The sequence below is a fragment of the Mauremys reevesii genome, linkage group 3 (assembly GCF_016161935.1).
Source record: "Mauremys reevesii isolate NIE-2019 linkage group 3, ASM1616193v1, whole genome shotgun sequence".
In the NCBI taxonomy this organism is placed as follows: Eukaryota; Metazoa; Chordata; order Testudines; family Geoemydidae; genus Mauremys; species Mauremys reevesii.
The window spans coordinates 208,257,187-208,284,526 of NC_052625.1; the positions used below are offsets into that span (position 1 = coordinate 208,257,187).

A 27,340-nucleotide genomic window follows, 5' to 3' on the forward strand; every position below is an offset into this window, starting at 1 on the left:
TTACCAACTCTCATTGTTTTAGCATGACTCTTGTGATATATCTTGTGTTTGTCTTAAAGTCCCAGCTCTTGGAGTGATCTACTTTCATATTTAAAAAACCCAACAAGGTTCTACTCTCATGGTTGCACCCAAGTGGATTTAAGAGCTCAAAAGCCAAAAGGAAAATGCTAAGAAACAAACTTTTTAAAAAATGATTTTTAAGTCAATTTCATGATATTTGAATGCCTGGGGCTAGCAATACTGAGATGTTTCCCCTGCTGTGTACTGGTGTCTCAAAGACAGGTTTTCAACCAACATATGACCAATCCCTACACATGCAGAACCTTCTCAGCCAAGTTCATGCCTCCTTTCACACTGCCCCCGTTTTCATCCAGTATAGACACCTAAATATCAGAGGTCTTCCCCTAACAGGTTTCATCTCATGGGATATGACATGCAAGATGCATTAGTACATCCACACAAAAGGCCCTAGCCCATTCTAAATCAGAAAACAACAGATGTTAGAAATGGAAAAGACAACTTGGTGCCAGTTTCTAACCTTCAGGACCACTGCTGGCTTGCTCTCTTTTGTATATGTTCTAGTGTTACTTCTATTTTCTAGCCTAGTTTTAAAATTCCTATGCAAAGCATTCTCCTGAAACACTGGTAGAGCTCTCACCCACAGATAAAGCAGACCTGTAGTCATAGTTTCATTGATCTTAAAGGCCAGATCATTTAGCCTGACCTTCTGCACAAAACTGACCATAGAATTTTACCAGTAAGTTCTGCAGTGGAGACAGTTATTCTTCCGTAACCTGGAAAAGACACTATTGAGACCATAACTTGTGGTTGAACTGTAGCATATCTTTCAGAAAGACATTCGATCTTGATTAAAAGAACCAATGAGAAGACAGCTGTGCCCAGTACTAAGGGCTCTAAAGTACCTTTCTTCTCTGAGGATTTATTAATATTGGTTTTTATTCCCCTCATTTCCAGCCAGTCAGTGGGTCTGCGAATAGCCCGCTTGCCCCAGATTCTGAGCTCCCGTTCACTCGACCCTTGGAATAGGTAGAAGAAGAATCACTGAAGCACTCATTATTATTGTCCGAACCTAGGAGACTAGTTTCAAACTCCTCGAACCTAGAAAAAAAAAATCCTAGATATAAAACAATCATCAAGATGCGTACATGCACACATGCCGATACGAGTCTCACGGCAGAGCATGCTGCTTTCATCTTCACAACCAGTCTTCAAGCCCACCCCACAGTAAACCTTCTAATTTTGTTTTTATTAATACTAATGTAGTGTCTAGGAGCCCAGTCATGGACCCGGACCCCAGTGGGCTACCCACTGTACAAACACAGAAAAAGAAGGCAGTCTCTGCCCCAAAGAGCTGACAATCTAAGTATAAGACAGGAGATAACAGATGGGTACAGACAGACAGGGGAATACAAGGAAACAGAGGCAAGATAGAATACAGTCTGCAGGACAGACATCCTGAATGTTGTATACTGTGTTGATGGTGCTGTGGTCGGTCCCAGGATATGTGAGAGACAAGGTGGGTAAGTAATATCTTTTAGTAGACCAATTTCTGTTGCTGAGACAGACAAATTTTTGAGCTACACAGTGCTCTTCTTTGGGTCTGTGAAAGGTACTAAGTTGCTCCTGGGGGAATTCTGCACCACTGTGCAATGCATAATTTGCTCAGAAATTAATGTTGTACACGCAGAATTTCATTTTTCTCCCCACAGAAATGGGCTGCAGAGCTGCTGGCTGCCACTAGGGGCCGCTGGACCCAGAAGAACTCAGCTCACAAACAGAAGACACTGCTGGGAGTGGGAGGGAGCTGGAGGGTTCTCAGCAGTTACAGTTCTCAACATGCCCTGAAGGAAGGAAGCATCCTGCAGGAAACTCCATACAAGCCCAGGACTCAGCACCTGACTGTTTCTTCCTCTGGCTCCCTGAGCTCCTGTGGGGGGAGGGGGGGGGAGTCTGCAGCTGGGCTCTGAGGAAGAGGGGATGCAGGAATAAGGACTGCAGGGGGCAGAGAAACAGAAACTGGGTTGCTGTAGGCGTTTCTTTAACTCTACTCCTGGAGGAATTTGTGTGTGTGTGTGGATTATTACAGACATGCTGACAGATATTTTAAAATAGATTACCAAAATAAGTGAAACTGACATGATTGCACAGTTATTTGACAAATAAAATATGCAGAATTTTAAAATATAGTGTGCAGAATTTTTAATTTTTTGGTGCAGAATGCCCCCAGGAGTATAAGAGCTAAATACAGTAACTCCCCACTTAACGTCGTCTCGCTTAATGTTGTTTCGATCTTACGTCCCTGCTCAATTCACTATAACGTTGTTTGGCTGCCTGCTTTGTCCACAGCTGGCAGCCCCCCCATCAGCTCCCCTATGCCCCCCCCCGCCGGAGACCCCGCAGATTACCACCAACAAAAGTTACATAGACAGAAGCACCGATGTGGACAGCACTATGTTGGTGGGAGATGCTCTTCTGCCGACATAGCTATCGCCGCTCATTGGGGGTGGTTTAATTATGTCGATGGGAGAGATCCCATCTGGCACAGAGCGGCTACACGAGAGATCTTACAGTGGCGCAGCTGCATTAGTACAGCTCTGCTGCTGTAAGGTCTCTAGTGTAGACCTAGCCTAAAAATCATGGTCTTAATAAAGCACTGGATTTATGGCTTATTTTGTCCTATGACTACAGGGGTGTTAACAGACCACTTCAACTCAAATGGTCCCTTGGAATATGTATTTAGCTACGACACTCAGAGTACCTTTCCCAGAACTGAGGAAGAGCTCCGTGTAGCTTGAAAGCTATTACCTCCCCGACCCTGTCTCTCACACATCTAAAAGGAAGTTATTGTTCTACATACACTTCACAGACATTAAGGAGAGCTACACAAGTGCATTTGAAGCAGGGGGGTGTGTGTCAGCCTAGCCCTTAAACACCCTGAGCAGGAGTGGATCCACCTAATTCATAGAATATCTGGGTTCGAAGGGACCTCAGGAGGTCATCTAGTCCAACCTCCTGCTCAAAGCAGGGCCAATCCCCAGACAGATTTTTGCCCCAGATCCCTATAATGGTCCCCTCAAGGACTGAACTCACAACCCTGGGTTTAGCAGGCCAATGCTCAAACCACTAATTCATTACAGCTTCAAAATCTTCAGAAGAGAATGTTTACTCTTCTGACGATTTTTAACACTTTTCATCCTTGGCAAGGGCCAGGGTCATGGGCCTGAGTAGGCATCTGACAGAGGTCTGTTGGTTAGTGCCTTGGTAGAGGTCACTTGGAGCTTTCATCAGCACTGCCGTTTGCAGTCTGAGTGGTCAACAGCTCCCTGGTGGTGAGGAGCGAAGCTGCGCTGGCTAGGCAGGGAGATTTGGTATAAAAAGTCATGTGCTAGGTGAACCCAAGAGCCACAAATAGATAGCTGCATCTAACAGTGGAGTTCTGGAGGCTGTCACTGGGGACTCTGTGCTTGAAGGTAGTGGGACTGCATGAGTGGTGTGTTTGGTCTGTCTGTGGGTTGGTTGTTTGACTGTTTATTTGCTCTCTGTGTACAGGCTGCATAGCTGGGTTGTGGGCCCTTGAGTAAGTAGATGAGACAGGCTTGTTTGCTGGTGCCTTGGTAAAAGCCATACAGCTCTAACCCTGGGAGCTTTGATCAACTCTGTTGTTTGCGGTCTCTGAGTGGTTAATTGCTCCTTGGTGGGGAGGGGCGGAGCTAAGCAAGGAGATTTGAACTATAAAGAGTCACTTGTCAGGTGAACTTGAAAGCCATAAACAGAGACAGCTAACAGGGAGTTTCAGAGGGCATTTGGAAAGGGAATGTGAGCAAGTAGAAATGCTACTGAGAATCAGAGAAGCTGAGGACATCCCAGATAGTTAGGCTCAGGAAGCATCAGCATCCCTGATTCAAAAAAGAAAGGAACTTGCCACCGAGGAGCTGGAGAGAGAGGAAGTCAAAAAGGAGGCCTTGGAGCTCATAACCACTGGAGGCAAGAGGTCAAAGTGACATTCTACAGGACTGTAAGGAATTCCACAGCTATAAGTTTCCAAATGATACCACATCCAAAATAAGGAAACTGTGGACGACACCTCTCATGATCCAGTTGGAGAGTATGGGACACACCTGTGGAAAACAGCTCAGCCTAACCTATAAGAAAAATCACAGAGTCCTCCAACTGTCCAAGGAAGACAGTCTATCTTTGTTGGAGATTCAATAAGAAGAAGAATCCAAACATTCTGCAAGGAACAGGCAAACAGTAGGACAGGCTTTTGAAGTCAACAGGATTGGATCCATTGGTGTTGCTTCATATCTGCAGTAATGACCGTGTGTCACGGGATCTCTTGCAGATAATAGATGACATCAAGGAACTCAGAAACTTGCTGAAGAAGAATGACCAAGAGATCTTCTCTCAGATTCTTCATGTCCTACAAACAAAGGAAGACCTCAGGCAGAAGATTCTAGAAGTGAACCGCTGGCTACGTAGGTGGTGAAAGGTTTTGGTTTTGTGGAAAGTTGGTCTACCATCTACATGGCGAGCGGCTGAATAGTTTGGAAGGAAGACAGGCTGGCTGGAGTAGTCAGGAGGACATTAAACTAATAACAAAAGGAGCAGGGGAGTGGAGGGGGTAAAAAGAGGGAAGATATGAGCACTCAGCACACAATTGAGATGTTGAGAACAAAATTAATTAAGGAACCAAAGGACATGAAGAGTAGAAATTAGGGCTGTCGCGGGATTAAAAAAATTAATTGCAATTAATCATGCTGTTCAACAACAACAGAATACCATTTATTTAAAATATTTTTGGATGTTTACTACATTTTCAAATATATTAATTTAAGTTACAACACAGAATACAAAGTGCACAGTGCTCACTTTCTATTTATTTTTTATTACAAATATTTGCACTGTAAACAAAAACATTGTATTTTTCAATTAATCTCATACAAGTACTGTAGTGCAATCTCTATTATGAAAGTTGAATTTACAAATGTAGAATTATGTAAAAAAAGCTGCATTCAAAAACAAAACAGTGTAAAACTTCAGAGCCTACAAGTCCACTCAGTCCTACCTCTTGGTCAGCCAATTACTCAGAAAAACAAGGTTGATTACAATTTGCAGGACATAATGCTGCCTGCTTCTTGTTTACAATGTTACCTGAAAGCGAGAACAGGCGTTTGCATGGCACTGTTGTAGCTGGCATTGCAAGATATTTATCTGCCAGATGTGCTAAAGAGTCATATGTCCCTTCATGCTTTAACCACCATTCCAGAGGACATGCTTCCATGCTGCTGATGAGTTCTGCTTCATAATAATCCAAAGCAGAGTGGAGCGATGCATGTTCATGGTCATCATTTGAATCAGATGCCACCAGCAGGTGGTTGATTGTCCTTTTTGGTGGTTCGGGTTCTGTAGTTTCCGCATCTGAGTGTCACTCTTTTAAGACTGCTGAAAGCGTGCTCCACACTTCGTCCCTCTCAGATTTTGGACAGCACTTCAGATTCTTAAACCTTGAGTCTAGTGCTGTAGCTATTTTTAGAAATCTCACATCGGTACCTTTTTTTGCGCTTTGTCAAATCTGCTGTGAAATGTTTGTTTTAAGAACATGTGCTGGGTCATCATTCGAGACTGCTATAACATGAAATATATGCAGAATGCGGGTAAAACAGAGAAGATGACACACAATTCTCCCCCCAGGAAGTACAGTCACAAATTTAATTGATGCATTATTTTTTTAACGAGCATCATCAGCATGGAAGCATGTCCTCTGTAATGGTGGCCGAACCATGAAGGGGTATACGAATGTTTAGCATATTTGGCATGTAAATACCTTGCAATGCTAGCTATGAAAGTGCCATGTGAACACCTGATCTCACTTTCAGGTGACATTGTAAATAAGAAGCAGGCAGCAGTATCTCCCATCAGCGTAAACAAACTTGTTTGTCTTAGCGATTAGCAGAATAAGAAGTAGGACTGAGTGGACTTGTAGGCTCTAAAGTTTTACACTGTTTTGTTTTTGAGTGCAGTTATGTAACCAAAAAAAAAAAAATCTGCATTTGTAAGTTACACTTTTACGATAAAGAGATTGCACTTCAGTACTTGTATGAGGCAAACTGAAAAATAATATTTCTTTTATCTATCATTTTTACAGTTTGCACTTCAGTACTTTTATGAGGTGAATTGAAAAATACTACACCTCTACCCTGATATAACGTGGCCCTCGGGACACAAAAAAAATCTCACCGCGTTATAGGTGAGACTGTGTTATATCAAACTTGCTTTGCCTCCCCCACCCCCGGTTCCCTGACCGCTCCCTCTCCAGAGACCCCTGTCCCTAATCACCCCCAGGATCCCACCCCCTACCCAACCCCCCGTCCCCTGACTGCTCCGACCCCTATCCACCTCCCCTCCCTCTGCCCCCTGACAGGCAGTCACCGGCAGCAATGGGAAGCAGAGCAGCCCGGCCCGTCTGCTCCACTCCGCCAGCTCCCAGCTGCGGCGCTATGCTTCCTGCCGTCGGTGAGTGCAGGGAGGTTGGGGAAAGGATGCTCCCCCGCACTCACCTGTGGTGGGAAGCAGAGCGATGCGGCCCCAGCCCGCTCCGCTTTCCTTGCTCCGGCCCCAGCCATGTCACTGGGAGGCAGCTGGGGAAAGGTCCTGCACTCACCTGTGGCAGGAAGTGGAGCGCCACGGCTGGGAGCTGGCGGAGTGGAGCTGGCTGGGGCTGGGCTGCTCTGCTTCCCGCCGCCGGTGAATGCAGGGAGGTTGGGGAAAGGATGGCCTCCGCACTCACCAGCGGCAGGAAGCGGAGCGCCGCGGCCCTAGCCCGCTCCACTCTGCCACCTCCCAGCCGCAGCGCTCTGCTTCCCGCCGGTGAGTGCAGGGAGGTTAGGGAAAGGACGGCCCCCATACTCACCTGCGGCGAGAAGCGGACCGCTGCGGCTGGGAGCTGGCAGAGTGGAGCGGGCTGGGGCCAGACTGCTCTGCTTCCGCCACTGCTAGTGAGTGCGGGGGAGGGGAACGATCCCTTCCCCCAAATCCCCTCCCCCAAGCGACACGGCTGGGGCTGGGGCTGAGGTGAGGGAAGCAGAGCGGGCTGCTCCCGGCCCCCCGCTAATCCCCTGGGCCACTCTGGGACTGCGGGGCCCCCAAAAGTGCCCTTCCACAGCTCCTGCCCCCCAGACCCTGGAGAGGGGTGGGGTGTGTGTGGGGGGGGAGCCCCTGACCACCTCGAGACCCTCTGCCCCTTATCAAATCCCTCGGGCCCGGTCTGGCCCGGCACCCTTAACACGCTGCTCAGGGCAGCGTGTCAGAGCTTTACCATGTTGTATACGAACCCGCGTTATATCGGGTCACGTTATATCAAGGTAGAGGTGTATATCTTTTGTTTATCATTTTTACAGTGCATATATTTGTAATGAAAAATAATAATATAAAGTGAGCACTGTGCACTTTGTATGCTGTGTTGTAATTGAAATCAATATTGAAAATGTAGAAAAACATCCAAAAATATTTAATAAATTTAAATTGGTATTCTATTGTTATAAGTGTGATTAATTGCGATTAATTTGGAGGGGGAGTGGCACTATGTCCAAAATGGCATTACCTCTTTCCTATTATTGATAACCAGGAAGAAAATTATCTTGAATATTTACGAATCAATGTCCTAACAGATAGAGCACAAGATGGGGTATCGATCTATGTCTGCTACAGACCACCAAATCACACTAGTGAACAGGATGAGTGGGTCCTATAACGTGTAGGAAAAATAGCTGTGTGATCCTGGGATACTTCAGTATGAGTAATGTATGCTGGAGGTCTCATGATGCCAGTATTAAAACATCCTTGGTATTTCTAAATTTCCTAACCCAGAAAGCATTACATCCAACATGAAAGCAGTCTATATGAGACCTCATCTTGACAGATAAAGAGGAACTGATCACAGAACTAAAAATTAACAATAACTTCAGTACAAGTTATCATGACTTGATCACATTTACGTTCTGTTTGCACACTAAAGTCCAGATCAATGATATACATATATATACCTGGGGCTTTAAAAGGACCAATTTCACAAAGCTGAAAACAATTATGAGCCAAATCAACTTGGAGGAAGAATTTAATCAAAAAATGTGACTGGTCATTTGGAATCGTTTAAGAACACTTTATTAGTTGCTCAAAAAGCCACAACTGAGGAAGAAGGCTGGATTGGTTAAAAAAGAATTTGGTTTAGAAGAAAAGTGAAGACAGCTATATATATTATATATATAAACAAATGGAAGAAGGGGGAAGTTGATAGCAATGAATATAAATCAGAAGCTAGGAATTGTAGAAAATTGATAAGGGAAGCAAAGGGACACAAGGAGAACTCTATGGACAGCAGAATTAAGAACAAGAAGGATTTTCTAAAGTATATTGCAGAAAAAAGAATCTTAACAAGGCATTACTAATTGGAAATGATAGACTCATCAAATATAACACAGAAAAGGCAGAAGTATTCGGTAAATGTTTCCGCTCTCTATTTGTGTAAAAACAAAAAAACAAAAAACAGATGTCATATTATATGATAACACTCTTTCTATTCCATTAGTACCTCAGGAGGGTGTTAAACAGCAGCTACTGAAGTCAGACATTTTAAAATCAGTAGGTCTGGATAACTTGCATCCATGAGTTTTAAAAGAGCTAACTAAGAGCTTACTGAATCATTAATGTTGATTTTCAATAAGTCTTGGAACAGCAGTGAAGTTCCAGAAGATTGGCTTTCTCCTAATATTTTTAAGAGAGATGACTGGGTGATTATAGGCCTGCTAGTCTGACACAGATCCCAGGCAAGATAATGGAGTGGCTGATACGGGACTTAATTAATAAACAATTAAAGGAGGGCAAGAAGAGCCATCAACATGGATTTATGGAAAACAGATCCTGCCAAACTATTTTTTGTGTGTGAGAGATTACAAATTTGGTTGATAAAGGTAATAGTATTGATGTACCATAGATTTCTGTAAGGTACTTGACTTGGTACTCAACACATTTTGAATAAAAAACTGACAAGATAAAATTAACATGGCATATATTAATGGATTAAAAGCTGGCTGAGATGTCTCAAAATGTAATTGTAAATAGGAAATTATCATCAAATGGGTGTGGTGTCTACTGGGGTACCACAGGGACCTATTCTTGGCCCTATTCTATTTAAACCATTTTTTATTAATGACCTGGAAGAAGGCATAAAATTAGCACTGAAAGTTTGCAGATAACACAAATTGCGGGAGTGATAAATAAGGAAGAGGATAAGTCGCTGACACAGAGCAATCTGGATCGCTTGGTAAACTGGGTGCCAGCATACAATATGCATTTTAATATGGCTAAATGTAATGTATACATCTAAGAGCAAAGAATGGAGGCCATACTTACAGGATGGGGTACTCTATCCTGTGAAGCAGTGACTCTGAAAATGATTTGGGGGTCCTGATGGATAGTCAGGCGAACATGAGGTCCCCAGTGTGGTGCTATGGCCAAAAAAGCTAATGCAATCCTGAAATGCACAAATTAGATAATCTTCAGTAGGAGCAAAGATGTTATTTTACCTCTGTATTTGGCACAGGTGCAACCATTGCTCTAATACTGTGTCAAGGTCTGGTGTCCACAATTCAAGAAGGATATTGATCAATTGGAGAGGGTTCAGAGAAGAGCCACAAGAACGATTAAGGGTTTAGAAAATAAGCCTTATAGTGACAGACTCAAGGAACTCAATCTACTTAGTTTAAAAAGAAAATGTTAAGGGGTGACTTGACTATACTCTAAGTACCTACATGTGGAATAATTAGAGAAAGGTATAGCGGGACATTAAAATTGTCTAGGTATAGCAGGACTAGACAAATTCAGACTGAAAATAAGGTGTAAAAGCTGAACAGTGAGAGCACTTCCATTGGAACAACTTACTAAGGGTCAGGGTGGATTCTCCATCACTGACAATTTTTCAATCAAGATTAGATATTTTTCTGAAAGATCTGGTCTAGGAATTATTTTGGAGATGTACTCTGGTCTGTGCTATACAGGAGGTCAGAGTAGATGATCACAATGATCCCTTCTGTAATCTATGAAAAGGGGCCATTCAAATCCACACTCCAGGTCAGAGCTGATTTAATAATAGCCTTCCAAAGAGATGTAAATGCCAGGTTATGGAGTGAATCAGCAGCTGCCACAAGAGGCTATTGCACCACTAGTACTACCAGAGAATACACCTCCAGAGTTCTTTGTAAGAAAATCAAGTCAGAGTCTGTCATCATGCTGTAGGTGCAGACTGCAGTTGCACAGTCTTGCCACTAGTGGACATTTGCTGCACACACCACAATTTGAGAGCTTTTACAGCATGAGCTGCAAATACACAAATAATGTTTAACACTTGTGGCAACTGCTCCTACCTTTAGTTAGCATGGCTTGTGGCTCAGAAGACAGCATCATAACAAGTCCTGTGATTTACTCTATATTAAGACTTTCTGAATTGGGGTTTAGAGCTAAATAATGTCTCCTATAAATGACCTGCTACCACCTGGGGTCAGATGCAGGGAGTGGTGTGCTCTCTTCTTCTCAAATTCTGCCCACAACCCTGAAGTACTTGGCTGTTTCCACTAATATGATCAGCAGCTAAATATTTTTCAATGACAACATTTAAATTGTTGGTTGTCTAAGATGTTCAGAACTTTCATAAGACCAAATGTGGCCCCTATCTTCTGCAAAGCACATGTAAATGGGATTTGCACAGAGAACAGAAGAGGAACCGAAGGAAAACAAATATCCCCCACCAATCTGGCAGCATGGTGTGGAGTCACAAAATCATAGAATAGCCGGGTTTGAAGGGACCTCCGGGGTCATCTAGTCCAACCCCCTGCTCAAAGCAGGACCAAACCCAACTAAATCATCCCAGCCAGGGCTTTGTCAAGCCTGATCTTAAAAACCTCTAAGGAAGGAGATTCCATCACCTCCTAGGGAACCCATTCCAGTGTTTCACCACCCTCCTAGTGAAATTTTTTTTCCTAAGATCCAACCTAAACCTCCCCCTCTGCAACTTGAGACCATTACTCCTTGTTCTGTCATCTGCTACCATGGAGAACAGTCTAGATCCAGCCTCTTTGGAACCCCCTTTCAGGTAGTTGAAAGCAGCTATCAAATCCCCCCTCATTCTTCTCTTCTGTAGACTAAACAATCCCACTTCCCTCCGCCTCTCCTCATAAGTCATGTGCTCCAGCCCCCTAACTATTTTTGTTGCCCTCCACTGGACTCTCTCCAATTTTTCCACATCCTTCTTGTAGTGTGTGGCCCAAAACTGGACACAGTACTCCAGATGAGGCCTCACCAATGTCGAATAGATGGGAATGATCACGTCCCTCGATCTACTGGCAATGCCCCTACTTATACAGCCCAAAATGCCGTTAGCCTTCTTGGCAACAAGAGCACACTGTTGACTCATATCCAACTTCTCGTCCACTGTAACCCCTAGGTCCTTTTCTTCAGAACTGCTGCCTAGCCATTCGGTCCCTAGTCTGTAACAGTGAATGGGATTCTTCTGTCCTAAGTGCAGGACTCTGCACTTGTCCTTGTTGAACCTCATCAGGTTTCTTTTGGCCCAATCCTCTAATTTGTCTAGGTTCCTCTGTATCCTATCCCTACCTTCCAGCGTATCTACCACTCCTCCCAGTTTAGTGTCATCTGCAAGCTTGCTGAGAGTGCAGTCCACGCCATCCTCCAGATCCCAAGGGCTTCAGCCCTGGGTGGCGAGGCTCAGGTTACAGGCCCCCCACCTAGGGCTGAAGCTGTTGGGCTTTGACTTTGGCTTCTCCGCCCGGGGTGGTGGGGTTCGGGCTTTGGCCCCTCAACCCAAGGCGGCGGGGCTTAGGCTTTGGTCCCCCCTCCTGGGATCGTGTAGTAATTTTTGCCATCAGAAGAGGGTCGCAGTGCAATGAAGTTTGAGAACCGCTGATCTAGTCTGACCTTCTGTACAACACAGACCACAGAACTTCCCCAAAATAATTCCTAGAGCATATATTTTAGAAAAAATTGTCAGTGATGGAGAATTCACCACAATGCTTGGTAAGTTGTTCCAGTGGTTAATTACTCTCACCATTAAAAATGAACACCTTATTTCCAGTCTGAATTTGTCTAGCTTCAGCTTCCAGCCATGTTATGCCTGTCTCTAATAGACAGAAGAGCCCATTATTAAATATTTGTTCCCCATGTAGGTACTTATAGACTGGGATTAAGTCACCCCTTAAATCTTCTCTTTGCTAAACTATATAGATTGAGCTCTTTGAGCCTATCACTATAAGGTCTGTTTTCTAATCCTTTAGTTATTCTTTGTTGCTCTTCTCTGCAGTTTATCAACATCCTTCTTGAATTATGGACACCAGAACTGGAAACAATATTCCAGCAGCAGTTGCACCAGTACCAAATACAGAGATAAAATAATCTCTCTACTCCTACTCAAGAATCCCCTAAAACAAAATCTTACAATTAATGGGGTATGGTGACCCCTGTGAGCCAGCTCAATCCAGGCCCTAGATAAGCTATGGAAAATGTGCCGTTTATATAGCCCTTAAGGTTAAGGACATTGTTAAAAGGAGGGGATGGAACTCTGCAGTGAGAATTTCTCAGCTTTGTTCCTTGTTCTTAGCCAGATTTCACATGAAACGTATGCATACTTTTTGTTTCCCAGAGATCTCTTGATCTTCTGTTGTCTGTGCCCAGGTCCTGTATCCTAGCAAAATAGAAAGAGGAACAATTCAGGATAGTACCATAAGGATTTTTCTTTTTGTGTTAGTTTTTCAGTTCACATAATAAACTGCACCTTATTAATCTGTCATATCACTTATGAAGGGGAAGCGTTGTCCTCTTCAGTGAAAAAGTTATTGTCCCGACCTCAAACCCAGGTGAACTTGTAAAGGAATTAGAATAGGGACCAACCCATGCAGTGGGAGATCTAATCTCTTCTCTTGCACTGGGGCACAATGAAGTTTTCATTATCCCAAGCCATTCATTCCCAATAAATGGGTGACTAAACTCAGCCTGGACTTTCTCACTTGATGGCAATTGCATCAGATCCCCAGCAACTTTTGCCAACTTCTAAAGTATTACTTTTTCCTAACATTTTTTCTATCGCAGTTTAAGCCTATTCTTACTTGCTCTATAGTAAGAATCACTAGTCTCTACCCTGGCTTAAACATTTTTCTCCTGTCACCCTCCATCACCGTTTCTGGGTCGTATACACGCCTGTCTCCTAACCTTTTCTCCTGGATTTTATTCACCAAATCTTTTGCCATTTTTTCCACTCCAGTTTATCTGTCTCCATTATGAAATGAGGGGCTTCAAATGAATCCTCGCCAGGTTGGGACAGCACTTAAGACATCAAGGTGATAGGTGCCATATGAATTCCCAAGAGAGAATAAGGACCTCAGCTGCACACCATTAGTCCCACCCAAAGTCTCATTTTCCACCTCCCTCCTCTGTAACATCTCAGGCCTAAGTAAGTTTCAATATCAAGCAGTCAGCACAACCCTTTTTCAATAGCCCTCTGTGCTTCAGGCTCGGGAACCCAGAGTGTATAGCTTTCCTGTTCTAAATGGGATGGACATCTACATCTTCACAGCATTACTACACTGAAGATATGGATGACATGGTGTTGAGAAAAGCTACACCAGTGGTTCCCCAAATCCAGTGCCCAGTAAAGATATGATTAACTCAGGTGACAGAACAGCTGTGGTCCAGGATGAGCGGTCAAGTTCTATTATGGATTAAAAACTGGCTAAGAGACAGAAAACAAAGAGAAGGGCTAAATTGTCAATTTTCTTCATGGCAAAAAGTTAACAGCAGGTGCCACAAAGTTCCCTTTCAAGGATGGGGCTTGCTTAATGTATTAATTATCTGGAGGAGGGGGTTAGTAGGGAGGTGACAAAATTTGCAGATGACACAAATTATGTAGACTGGTCTGAGATAGAGGCAATGGGGAGAAACTTCAGAGGGATCCTAACAAAACAGGAAATGAGCAGCAGCACGATGGCAAATGAATGTCAATGAATGTTGGCAAATGAATGTTGACAAATGCAAAATGGACAGAATAATTCACTATTCACATATACTACTGACTTCTAAATGTACTGTACAAGTCAGGAAAGATCTGTGGATCACTGTGGGCAGAACCAGTCCAAAAAAGACAAGACAAAAAAAAAAAAGTTTGAATGCTTAAGGAATCGGATGGTGAAAAAAAGTTATAATTATGGCTGTCAATCACAGTTAACTCACGCGATTAACTCAAAAAATTAACTGCAATTAAAAAAATTAATCACTATTAATTGCACAGTTAAACAATAGAATACCAATTGAAATTCATTAAATATTTGTGGCTGTTTTTCTACATTTTCAAATATTTTGATTTCTATTACAACACAGAATACGAAGTGTACAGTGCTCACTTTATATTATTTTTTATCACAAATATTTGCACTGTAAAAAAAGTATTTTACAATTCACCTCATACAAGTAGTGCAATCTCTATCCTTAAAGTAACTTACAAATGTAGATATTTCTGTGTTACGTAACTGCACTCAAACAAAACAATGTAAAATTTTAGCACCTACAAGTCCACTCAGTCCTACTTCTGGTTCAGCCAACCGTGAAGACAAATTTGTTTACATTTATGGGAGATATTGCAGCCTGCTTCTTATTTACAATGTCACCTAAAAGTGAGAGCAGGAGTTCGCATGGCACATTTGTACCCAGCGTTGCAAGGTATTTACGTGCCAGATATGCTAAACATTTGTATGCCACTTCATGCTTCTGCCACCATTCCAGAGGACATACTTCCATGCTGATAATGCTCGTTAAAAAATAGTGTTATTAAATTTGTGACTGAACTCTTTGGGGGAGAATTGTATGTCCCCTGCTCTGTTTTACCCACATTCTGCATATATTTCATGTTATAGCAGTCTTGGATGATAACCCAGCACGTTGTTTGATTTACGAACACTGTCACTGCAGATTTGACAAATGCAAAGAAGATACCTGTGATGTTCCCCTCTGGTGTTATCTGGACCAGTGATCTGCTAGGTCACTCCAATCCTTGACTCTGGGAACCAGCCTTACCCTGGTCTGCTGTGAAAACCCCCACGCCTGGGCTGTTCACGCACAGCCTCTGGCATGTAAGCTGCTCCCAGCTACTTGCAACGGAATGACACTAGCCAATATCTCCAGTCCCAGAGACAACCCTAGGAACCTCCGTCTTGCAGTGTCCAGTTATGCCCCCTGGACGCTGCAAGCTTATATGACGACGTCAATTTTACAGAAATTGATATGTACCAGGCTTGTTATCCCAAGGGGAGCCTCTGACACACTTCGAATCAAATGCATTGTTTCGGGTAGAATAAACAAATAAATTTATTAACTATAAAGATAGATTTTAAGTGATTATAAGTCAAAACACAAGTCAGATTTGGTCAAATTAAATAAAAGCAAAATACATTCTAAGCTGATCTTAACACTTTCAGTGCCCTTACAAACTTAGATGCTTCTCACCAAAGGTTGGCTGGTTGCTCTTCAGCCAGGCTCTCCCCTTTGATCAGCACTTCAGTTGCTTGGTGGTGGTGTATGTAGATGTGGGTGGAAGAGAGAGAGAGCCTGGCAAATGTCTCTCCCTTTTACCATTTCCTTTCTTCCCTCTTGGCTTTGCCGCCTCCCCGCCTACCCCCGACTTCAGAGTCAGGTGAGCATTACCTCCTCGCAGTTCCAAACTGACTCTCTCAAGAGTCTAACAGATTCTTTGGTTGCTGCCTAGGCCATTACCCTTTGTTCCTGCGTGGTCGGGCTGGGTTTGTCCCATCCACGTCCTGATGAGGTGCGAACTGCCTCTCTGCTCTTGGAGAGTTTTTGCCTGGGCTTATTTAAAGCCATGGGGATACATTTTCAGCCTCATAACTACATACATGAAATTATAACCTATAACATTACTATAACAACAATGATCAGTGCATCACGAGCCTTCCAAAGACACCTGACATGACAAACTTTGCATTGGATACCACACAATCATTTTATAAGGATGAACATGGGGGTGCTGGCTGTCCCCCTGAGGTACAGAGCATCACAGTACCAATGTGAGATTTCTAAAAATAGCTAAAGCACTTTACCCAAGGCTTAAGAATCTGAAGTGCCTTCCAAAATCTGAGAGGGACGAAATGTGGCACACGTTTTCAGAAGTCTTAAAAGAGTGACACTCAGATGTGGAAACTACAGAACCCAAATCACCAAAAAAGAAAATCAACCTTCTGCTGATGGCATCTGATTCAAATGATGAAAATGAACGTGCATCGGTCCACTCTGCTTTGGATCGTTATCGAGCAGAACCTGTCATCAGCACGATGCATATCCTCTGGAATGGTGGTTGAAGCATGAAGGGACATATGAATCTTTAGCGCATCTGGCATGTAAATATCTTGCAATGTCGATTACAACAGTGCCATGAAAACGCCTGTTCTGACTTTCAGATGACACTGTAAACAAGAAGCTGGCAGCGTTATTGCTTGCAAATATAACCAAACTTGTTGGTCTGAGCAATTGGCTGAAGTAGGGCTGAGTGGACTTGTACGCTCTAAAGTTTTACATTGTTTTATTTTTGAATGCAGTTATTTTTTTGTACATAATTCAACATTTGTAAGTTCAACTTTCATGATAAAAAGATTGCACTACAGTACTTGTATTAGGTGAATTGAAATATATTATTTCTTTTGTTTTTTACAGTGAAAATATTTGTAATAAATATAACGTGAGCACTGTATACTTTGTATTGTGTTGTAACTGAAATTAATATATTTGAAAATGTAAAAAACCATCCTTCCATTATTGTTTAGCAGTGCGATTAATCGTGATTCATTGTTTTAATCGCTTGACAGCCCTAGTTATAATGGCACTATCAGAGAGACAAGGTGAGTGAGGTAACGTCTTTTACTGGACCAACTTCTGTTGGTGAGACAGAGAAGCTTTCAAGCCCACTTTATCTCTTGAATAACCTGGCATCAACATGGCTACAACTACGCTGCATTCAATAATGGCATTATATAAGTCAGAGGCTCACCCTTCAGTTCTGGTGGCCACCCTATCTACTTCTGTATGACGAGAGATTGAAAAGATTGGACTGTTTAGTGAGGTGACAGAAGAGCAGGGATATGACAGCAGGATAAAAAATGATGGGCCCAGAGAAGCTGGATTCAATCAGTCTGCTCTTAAAATGTTTTAGTGGTACATACTAAACTATATGAAGAAAAAAAAAGCCTCTTACAGGCTGCAGTACCACACAAACGTGAAAGAGAAAAATACTGCTGTAGGTGAGTTTCTATTAGCAGAGATAGCAGTTTCACTGTGCGTATGTCTTCACTGCAGAGTTAACTTGAGTTATACACTCAAGTTACATTTCTCAAGTTAGTCAAGCTCAAGTGGTCACACTGTGAAACAACATTTGAGCTGCTGTGTCCACACTGCCGTTGCACTCACTGTCATGTAACACACTAAGGGTACATCCAAACTACCCGCCAGATCGGCGGGTAGCGATCGATCCCCGAATGCGCTCCCTGTCGACTCTGGAACTCCACCAGGGCGAGAGGCGGAAGCGGAGTCGATGGGGGAGCCGCGGCCATTGATCCCGCGCCCTGAGGACGGAAGGTAAGTCGATCTAAGATACGGCGACTTCAGCTATGAATTCTCATAGCTGAAGTTGGGTATCTTAGATCAACACTCCCCTACCAGTGTAGACCAGGCCTAAGACATCTGGGGACACATCCCATGGTGCTCACGTGTGCTCTTGTTGCCAAGAAGGCTAACGGCATTTTGGGCTGTATAAGTAGGGGCATTGCCAGCAGATCGAGGAACGTGATCATTCCCATCTATTCAATATTGGTGAGGCCTCATCTGGAGTACTGTGTCCAGTTTTGGGCCACACACTACAAGAAGGATGTGGAAAAATTGGAGAGAGTCCAGTGGAGGGCAACAAAAATGATTAGGGGGCTGGAGCACATGACTTATGAGGAGAGGCTGAGGGAACTGGGATTATTTAGTCTGCAGAAGAGAAGAATGAGGGGGGATTTGATAGCTGCTTTCAACTACCTGAAAGGGGGTTCCAAAGAGGATGGATCTAGACTGTTCTCAGTGGTAGCAGATGACAGAACATGGAGTAATGGTTTCAAGTTGCAGTGGGGGAGGTTTAGGTTGGATATTAGGAAAAACTTTTCACTAGGAGGACGGTGAAGCACTGGAATGGGTTCCCTAGGGAGGTGGTGGAATCTCCTTCCCTAGAGGTTTTTAAGGTCAGGCTTGACAAAGCCCTGGCTGGGATGGTTTAGTTGAGGATTGGTCCTGCTTTGAGCAGGGGGTTGGACTAGATGACCTCCTGAAGTCCCTTCCAACCCTGATATATAAGAACATAAGAAAGGCCGTACCGGGTCAGACCAAAGGTCCATCTAGCCCAGTATCTGTCTACCGACAGTGGCCAATGCCAGGTGCCCCAGAGGGAGTGACTCTAACAGGCAATGATCAAGTGATCTCTCTCCTGCCATCCATCTCCATCCTCTGACGAACAGAGGCTAGGGACACCATTCTTACCCATTCTGGCTAATAGCCATTTATGGACTTAGCCACCATGAATTTATCCAGTCCCCTTTTAAACATTGTTATAGTCCTAGCCTTCACAACCTCCTCAGGTAAGGAGTTCCACAAGTTGACTGTGCGCTGCATGAAGAAGAACTTCCTTTTATTTGTTTTAAACCTGCTGCCTATTAATTTCATTTGGTGACCCCTAGTTCTTGTATTATGGGAATAAGTAAATAACTTTTCCTTATTCACTTTCTCAACATCACTCATGATTTTATATACCTCTATCATGTCCCCCCTTAGTCTTCTCTTTTCCAAGCTGAAGAGTCCTAGCCTCTTTAATCTTTCCTCATATGGGACCCTCTCTAAACCCCTAATCATTTTAGTTGCCCTTTTCTGAATCTTTTCTAGTGCTAGAATATCTTTTTTGAGGTGAGACGACCACATCTGTACACAGTATTCGAGATGTGGGCGTACCATGGATTTCTATAAGGGCAATAATATATTCTCAGTCTTATTCTCTATCCCCTTTTTAATGATTCCTAACATCCTGTTTGCTTTTTTGACTGCCTCTGCACACTGCGTGGACATCTTCAGAGAACTATCCACGATGACGCCAAGATCTTTTTCCTGACTCGTTGTAGCTAAATTAGCCCCCATCATGTTGTATGTATAGTTGGGGTTATTTTTTCCAATGTGCATTACTTTACATTTATCCACATTACATTTCATTTGCCATTTTGTTGCCCAATCACTTAGTTTTGTGAGATCTTTTTGAAGTTCTTCACAATCTGCTTTGGTATTAACTATCTTGAGTAGTTTAGTATCATCTGCAAACTTGGCCACCTCACTGTTTACCCCTTTCTCCAGATCATTTATGAATAAATTGAATAGGATTGGTCCGAGGACTGACCCTTGGGGAACACCACTAGTTACCCCTCTCCATTCTGAGAATTTACCATTAATTCCTACCCTTTGTTCCCTGTCCTGTAACCAGTTCTCAATCCATGAAAGGACCTTCCCTTTTATCCCATGACAGCTTAATTTACGTAAGAACCTTTGGTGAGAGACCTTGTCAAAGGCTTTCTGGAAATCTAAGTACACTATGTCCACCGGATCCCCCTTGTCCACATGTTTGTTGACCCCTTCAAAGAATTCTAATAGATTAGTAAGACACGATTTCCCTTTACAGAAACCATGTTGACTATTGCTCAAGAGTTTATGTTTTTCTATGTGTCTGACAATTTTATTCTTTACTATTGTTTCAACTAATTTGCCCAGTACCGACGTTAGACTTACTGGTCCGGTAATTGCCGGGATCACCCCTAGAGCCCTTTTTAAATATTGGCGTTACATTAGCTAACTTCCAGTCATTGGGTACCGAAGCCGATTTAAAGGACAGGTTACAAACTTTAGTTAATAGTTCCGCAACTTCACATTTGAGTTCTTTCAGAACTCTTGGGTGAATGCCATCTGGTCCCAGTGACTTGTTAATGTTGAGTTTATCAATTAATTCCAAAACCTCCTCTAGTGACACTTCAATCTGTGACAGTTCCTCAGATTTGTCACCTACAAAAGCCAGCTCAGATTTGGGAATCTCCCTAACATCCTCATCCGTGAAGACTGAAGCAAAGAATCCATTTAGTTTCTCCGCAATGACTTTATCGTCTTTAAGCGCTCCTTTTGTATTTTGATCATCAAGGGGCCCCACTGGTTGTTTAGCAGGCTTCCTGCTTCTGATGTACTTAAAAAACATTTTGTTATTACCTTTGGAGTTTTTGGCTAGCCGTTCTTCAAACTCCTCTTTGGCTTTTCTTATTACACTCTTGCACTTAAGTTGGCAGTGTTTGTGCTCCTTTCTATTTGCCTCACTAGGATTTGACTTCCACTTTTTAAAGGAAGTCTTTTTATCTCTCACTGCTTCTTTTACATGGTTGTTAAGCCACGGTGGCTCTTTTTTAGTTCTTTTACTGTTTTTCTTAATTTGGGGTATACATTGAAGTTGGGCCTCTATTATGGTGTCTTTAAAAAGGGCCCATGCAACTTGCAGGGATTTCACTTTAGTCACTGTACCTTTTAACTTTTGTCTAACTAACCCCCTCATTTTTGTATAGTTCCCCCTTTTGAAATTAAATGCCACAGTGTTGGGCAGTTGAGGTGTTCTTCCCACCACAGGGATGTTGAATGCTATTGTATTATGGTCACTATTTCCAAGCGGTCCTGCTATAGTTACCTCTTGGACCATCTCCTGCGCTCCACTCAGGATTAAATCTAGAGTTGCCTCTCCCCTTGTGGGTTCCCGTATCCATGAAGCAGTCATTTAAAGTATCGAGAAATTTTATCTCTGCATTTCGTCCTGAAGTGAAATGTTCCCAGTCAATATGGGGATAATTGAAATCCCCCACTATTATTGGGTTCTTAATTTTGATAGCCTCTCTAATTTCCCTTAGCATTTTATCATCACTATTACCGTCCTGGTCAGGTGGTCGATAATAGATCCCTAATGTTATATTTTTACTAGAGTATGAAATTTCTATCCATAGAGACTCTATGGAACATGTGGATTCGCTTACGATTTTTACTTCATTTGAATCTACACTCTCTTTCACATATAGTGCCACTCCTCCTCATATTCTATGATTCTATGGAAAAGTCTGGAGATAAATGTGAGAAGGGAGGGACAGGTAGTAGAAACAAAAGTGAAACTGTTTGAGCAGCATATTCCACAAGTCTTGAGGTCTTTCTGAGTGTAGCCTTTATTGATTTGAAATCTACCATGCCATTCTCTCACTAGAAAGGAAAACCTATAATGGCAACTGGCTGTAAAAGAGACCCAGTTTGGGAATATTTTAATCAACTTCCTCTACCTGTGGGTAAGACAGGCATACATGCAAAATGTAAACAGCATCATGAGAAGTGTTCCTTCTCAGAAGGAAGCTGCGTTGAAGATGATGAAAGGAACATGTCTGAACATGCAGGATCTTCAGGTTGGTAAACTTTTTTATTTTATACTTCTTTCTAAAGGACTGCCTGTTTCCCTTCTGGACTATTCTTGAATTCTCATGTTTGAGCAAAAAATATGGTTGTTACTTTATGGTATCATTTTAGATGCAGTTGTGATAAAAAATAAATAGCTGAAATAGGCAGATCTTCCTTTTACAATGTCACCTTTAAAGTAGTACGAAGTGTCAGTGAATGCAATGAGTAATACTAAATGAGCAGTATGGTAATAATAATTAAATAACTGCATAGACTAATTTTATTTAGGAGAATCCATCCTCAACATACAGGATTCTGAAGACTATCCACATTCAAGATCACCATCATTTTCTTTAGTTTCACAGTTATCTGCCAATGATAGTGTTTCAGTCACATCATGTATGTCACACAGCCACAGTATATTACCCGTAGCAAAAAGGAAAAAAAACACCTCCATCATCCAGAAACAACCATAGATGAATTTGCGATAAGAACCAGCAGATTACAAAAAGAGGTAATTGATGAAAAAATTGTCCGGTTTGTTTATGTAACAAACTCCTTTCCCTATGATTGAGAACCCACACTTCATTAACATGGTTCAGTCATTAAGACCAGAATACAGTCCACCCAACAGAGCAGATGCCGCAGGCAAATTGCTAGATAAAGTGTATGAAAGAGAAATTGAGCAGTGTGCAAAAGGTCTACAGGGTAAAATTGTTAACCTGAGTCTTGATGGGTGGAGCAATGTCCACAATGATCCTGTTGTACGTGCTTGTGTGACAACAGAAGGGAATGTCTTCTTTACAAAAACAATTGATACATCAGGAAATGCACACACCACAGAATACTTACAAGAAGTAGCAGTAAAAGCTAGAACAAACTGTGGGGAAAAAATGCAAATGTCTAGTACACAGCTTGGTCACAGACAATGCTGCAAATGTATCCAAGATTAGAAGAAATTTAGAATAGAGTCCCAAGTTAACAACATATAATTGCAGTTCTCATTTGACGCACCTCCTAGCCAAAGACTTTAGCGTTCCAGAAATAAAGGCTAATGTTGTTGAAATTGCAAAATACTTCTGTAACAACCACTTTGCAGCAGATGCTCTGAAAAAAGTGGGAGGAACCAAGCTAACTCTCCCATAAGATGTGCAATGGAACTCAGTAGTGGACTGTTTTGAGCACTATATGAAGAACTCGCCTAATCTGATGACAGTTTGTGAACAAAATCGTGAAAAAATAGATGGCACTGTCTCAGCCAAAATTCTCAACATTGGGCTTAAGAGAAATGTTGAACACCTGCTGAGTACCCTGAAGCCTATTTCTGTAGCCTTGAACAAAATGCAGGGAAATAGCTGTTTTATTGTTGACGCTGCTGAAATTTGGAAGAAACTGAGTGAGATCTTTAAAAGAGAAATATGCAATGACAGAGTTAAATTACAAACATTAAAAAAATGAATGGGACAAGCGCTATCTCAAGCTCATTTTCTTGCAAATATTCTCAATACTCCTTACCAGGGTCAAATCTTAACCGCTGAAGAGGCAGAGTTGGCTATGACATGGACATCCAGCGATCATCCCTCCATAATGCCAACTATAATAAACTTCACAGCTAAGGGTGAACCATTCAAGAAATATGTTTGCTGATGACGTTTTAAAGAAAGTCACACCAGTGAACTGGTGGAAGTCACTTAAGCACTTGGATTCAGAAACTGTTGAAGTGAATCTCACTTGTAACAGCAGTAGCTTCTTCTGCCAGTGTAGAAAAAATATTTTCTTCCTTTGAACTAATTCATTCCAAACTGAGAAATCGTTTGGGACCTGAAAAAGCAGGAAAGCTTGTTTTTCTTTTCCAGATTATGAACAAACAGGAAAATGAAGACTGAGTTAGCTGCAGAAGCCAATATTTTAGGTTTCTCATGTTGACCTGGCTGACAAAGTCAATTTAATTTTTGTTTTAATATTTCATTTAACTATTTTAGTTAAAAATAATTTTAACCAAAACAAATCTGATTTTAAAAAACTTGAATGTTTAACTAAATTAAAAAATTCATATGTATGTTGTTAAAATATTATGTTTGCTATTGAAGAAAAAAAATCCAGAATACATAATGTTCTTGTTTTCGTTAAATATAAGAACATAAGAACGGCCATACTGGTTCAGACCAAAGGTCCATCAAGCCCAGTATCCTGTCCTCTTGACAGTGGCCAATGGCAAGTGCCCCAAAGGGAATGAACAGAAAGGTTATCATCAACTGATCCACGCCGTCACCCAATCCCAGCTTCTGGCAAACAAAACAATCTAAATGTCTGTCTGGTAATGTTCTCCTCCTAATACAGCATGGCAAGAAAATCCTCCAAATATTAATGATTAATCTGTTGAACTGGGGATAGTTCACCTTTCAATGACTTCATAAATAGCTGTTTCAATTACTTTTGGTAAATGAAATAACCAAACATTCATTCATTTTCTGATATAAAACTAATCTGAAAAGTTTTCAAAAGTAATCACTTTAAAAATGTATAGTGTGTACCTTCTAAAAATGAAACCTACATGTATCTCTGAGTTGTGAAGAATACATATTAAGGTTATAACAACCAACAAGAATGCACTTTTATGTAGAAATCCATGATTAAATTGAGTCTTCCTGACTAGTGATTTAAATCAATTTGATTTAAATCAAATCCACTCTGCTGAACACTGTTTGAATCTTGCAGAGGTATTTTTAATTAACAACCATCAACAATTCCAATGCAGTTATGTGTCTGATGAGATGTTAATCAAGGTGCTTACAGATGCACATGGATAAGGAGGAGTCAGCCTCAGCACCAAACGTCCATGTGCCGTGTGTGGAAAAGTATATTCCCGCTGCTAAAACTCTATTAGTTTCTATAGTTAACCAGGTTCAAAAGATCTGAATGAATGCCATTTTGGTTCCACCATACAACTCCCTAAAACCTGTATCTTCAGTTCCAATCCATCCAGCACTCTGTCCCTTTCTGAGGTGATCTGTGCGTGGACCTGGCTTTCATGTCACATTCAAGCTCTGTCTAGACTCACATTATTTTCAATGCCCTGCAACATTGTAATATTTGAATGCCTGAACTGTCTTTGAAAGAAGTTTAAATGTTCGCATCTAGGCAAATGCTCTTCTGGTTCCAGTAGCTCAAAGCATAGGACCAATCCCTAGCCCAGTCAAGCAAACTTGTACTAGATCAGTTTCCTAATATAGACTATCATCATCTATAGTAACATTGAGCCTAAGAGCCCTAATCATGGTCCAGGATCCCACTGTGCTAGGCCCTGCACAAACACAGAACAAGACATGCTCCCGTACCCCTGAGAGTTTATAATCTAAGTATAGAGCAAGAGACACCAGATGGACACAGACCTACTGATGTGGAATCAAAGGTAATGTGAGGATAGGCTGTTGTCTCTATTTACCAGTTTTGTAGTTTGTGCCTTCCCCACCTTCAGAGACAAGCTGCTCCTTTCCCGCCGAGAACATGCCCAGCCCCCCACCCCCCATGGAGACAGCCCCTGCCCATAACTCGAACCGGGCCCCCCCAGACACGGATACAGCCCCTGCCCATAACTCGAGCCCGGCACCCCCCCCCGGACACGGAGACAGCCCCTGCCCATAACTCGAGCCCGCCCCCCCCAACACAGAGACAGCCCCTGCCCATAACTCGAGCCCGCCCCCCCCCCCACACGGAGACAGCCCCTGCCCATAACTCGAGCCCGGCCCCCCCCCGACACGGAGACAGCCCCTGCCCGTAACTCGAGCCAGGCTCCCCGGACACGGAGACAGCCCCTCCTACCAGGGCTGCCTGGGGGAGGGGTCAAGTGGGGCAATTTGCTCTAGGCTCCCACAAGAATATAGTATTTTATAGTATTGCAACTTTTTTTATGGAAGAGGCCCCCAAAATTGCTTTGCCCCGGGCCCCCTGAATCCTCTGGGCAGCCCTGGCCCCTGCCCTGGAGAGCTCACAGCCAGCCTGAAACAAGACACAGGTCAGTGGGGCACGAAGGGAGGGAGCTGGCGGGACAAGCTCAGCCAGGGGCTGCCACTTGGCCCCCGGACCGGCGCCGAGCACAGCGCGGGAGAGGGAGGCTGAGCTGCCTGAAGCGGGGAGGGGGCGGGCAACAAGCACTTACCGAACAACCGTCGCTCCGCATGGCGCGCGCCCCACTACCGCCTCATCGCTCTGCGCCACTCGCAAACAGCGGGGATCACCCACGTGACCCAAACAGGCTTGTGTTGACATCATCTTACCGCGCCTCAACCATAGAGTCAGACCCTCCGCCGGAGCAGCCGTTTCCGAGAGTGCCGCGCCCCCTCCCGCTCTGGCGGACCAGCCCCAAGCAGCGGGCAGGAGCAGGAGCGAGCGAGCCCGAGGCGGCGCGGGCCCGGCCGCTTCCCCTGCCGTGTCGGTCCCCTTACCCCCTCCTCTGATGCCTGGAGCATGGCTGGCCCACAGCTCCCTTTGCCGTATTCCGTTGGCTCCCCTTGGTGGCATCAAACACAGGCTTCGTGCCTTTGCCTTGGAGCCCTTCCTAGCCTAGCCCCGAGAAAGCAGTTTCCTCGGGAGTCACCGCTGCTGTGAGCTCTTCAAAACCCAGCTAGCTGGCCGTGCCCAGGCAGGCGGCCAGCTGCGAGTATTGCTCACTGAGCCAAAATTACTATTGGCAGCTGGAGGGGCAGGCGAGGACTGGGTGGCAGGAGTGGAGTTATAGGAGCTGGAGAGAGAGGCTGCCTGTGTGGTCTCCTAATCCTGAACTCCAACTGAATCATCTTCTGAGCAGGGGTGGCTCCAGGCACCAGCGCAAGCGCATGCCTAGGGCAGCAAGCCGCGGGGGACAAGCTGCTGGTTGCTGTGAGGGAGGCAGTCAGTCAGCCTTCAGTGGTGTTACTGAAATATCGGGTCCATCTAGCTGAGAGCTAATAACAGCCTGACAGGGATAAGGAAAGATTGCTTTATTTTGCAGAAAAAAGGAGAGCCTTGTACTCAGGTACAAAGAACTTTGCTGCACACAAGTTTTATAAACTTTGTATACACTTTTAGACAAAGACCATGCCGTGTTAACACTTTATTGGTGGGTGTTAAACCCCGTGCTTTTGTTATTTGGTCAGGGAAAACCAGTTTGGAGCTAGTTCCTTCTGCTTCAAGGCAGAGGATGAAAGATAGTTCAAAAGTTCAGGTTACTGTGTACGTGAGGCTTCTGCTTCCCCCTACTGGCTGCCTGCTAGTTGTTCAGGGTGGCCACCAGTAACTTTCACAGTGGCGTTTCTGCGGGAGGTTCGCCGGTTTTGGCGGCAATTCGGCGGCGGGCACAATGAAGGCGCGGGACCAGCAGATCACCCGCAGAACTGCTGCCGAATCTGCGTAACCAGCAAACCTCCCGCAGAAATGCCGCCAAAGGCTGCCTGACTGCCATGCTTGGGGCGGCAAAAAACATAGAGCCGCCCCTGCTTCTGAGCCATCTGAATGACAAGGTCACCTGTTCCTTCCGGCTTATTTGACTTCTCCCCCTCCCACAACTAGGGCAGCACCTGTCGAAACAAGAAGCTCAGGAAATATCTTTTGAGTAGCCATCAAACTGTCACCATAATGGTCCTGCATTCCCATTTGTGTCCTTTAGGGTTTGTCTGGCCTAGATTATAAACCCATAAAGGACCATTGTAGTCATCTAGTTTGATTTAAAAGTGTGTTGTTA

At 43.4% G+C, this 27,340-nt stretch overlaps 1 protein-coding gene across 4 annotated transcripts in view; it reads right to left on the reverse strand.

Moving 5' to 3' along the window:
- The window catches only part of ZNF512 (zinc finger protein 512), a 65,156-nt gene extending 39,231 nt beyond the window's left edge, over positions 1–25,925 (reverse strand). The window contains exons 1-4 of one of the 4 annotated variants that reach the window (XM_039529661.1): positions 25,781–25,864; positions 12,714–12,769; positions 9,430–9,550; positions 924–1,119 (exon numbers count right to left, since the gene is read on the reverse strand). In XM_039529661.1, coding sequence (XP_039385595.1) covers positions 924–969 — 46 coding nt within the window. In that variant the 5' untranslated portion in view covers positions 970–1,119; positions 9,430–9,550; positions 12,714–12,769; positions 25,781–25,864. Of the gene's footprint in view, positions 1–923; positions 1,120–9,429; positions 9,551–12,713; positions 12,770–25,780 lie in introns of all 4 variants that reach the window. The other 3 variants (XM_039529660.1, XM_039529658.1, XM_039529657.1) reach the window with 3 other exon arrangements.
- Between the last annotated feature and the right edge of the window lie 1,415 nt (positions 25,926–27,340).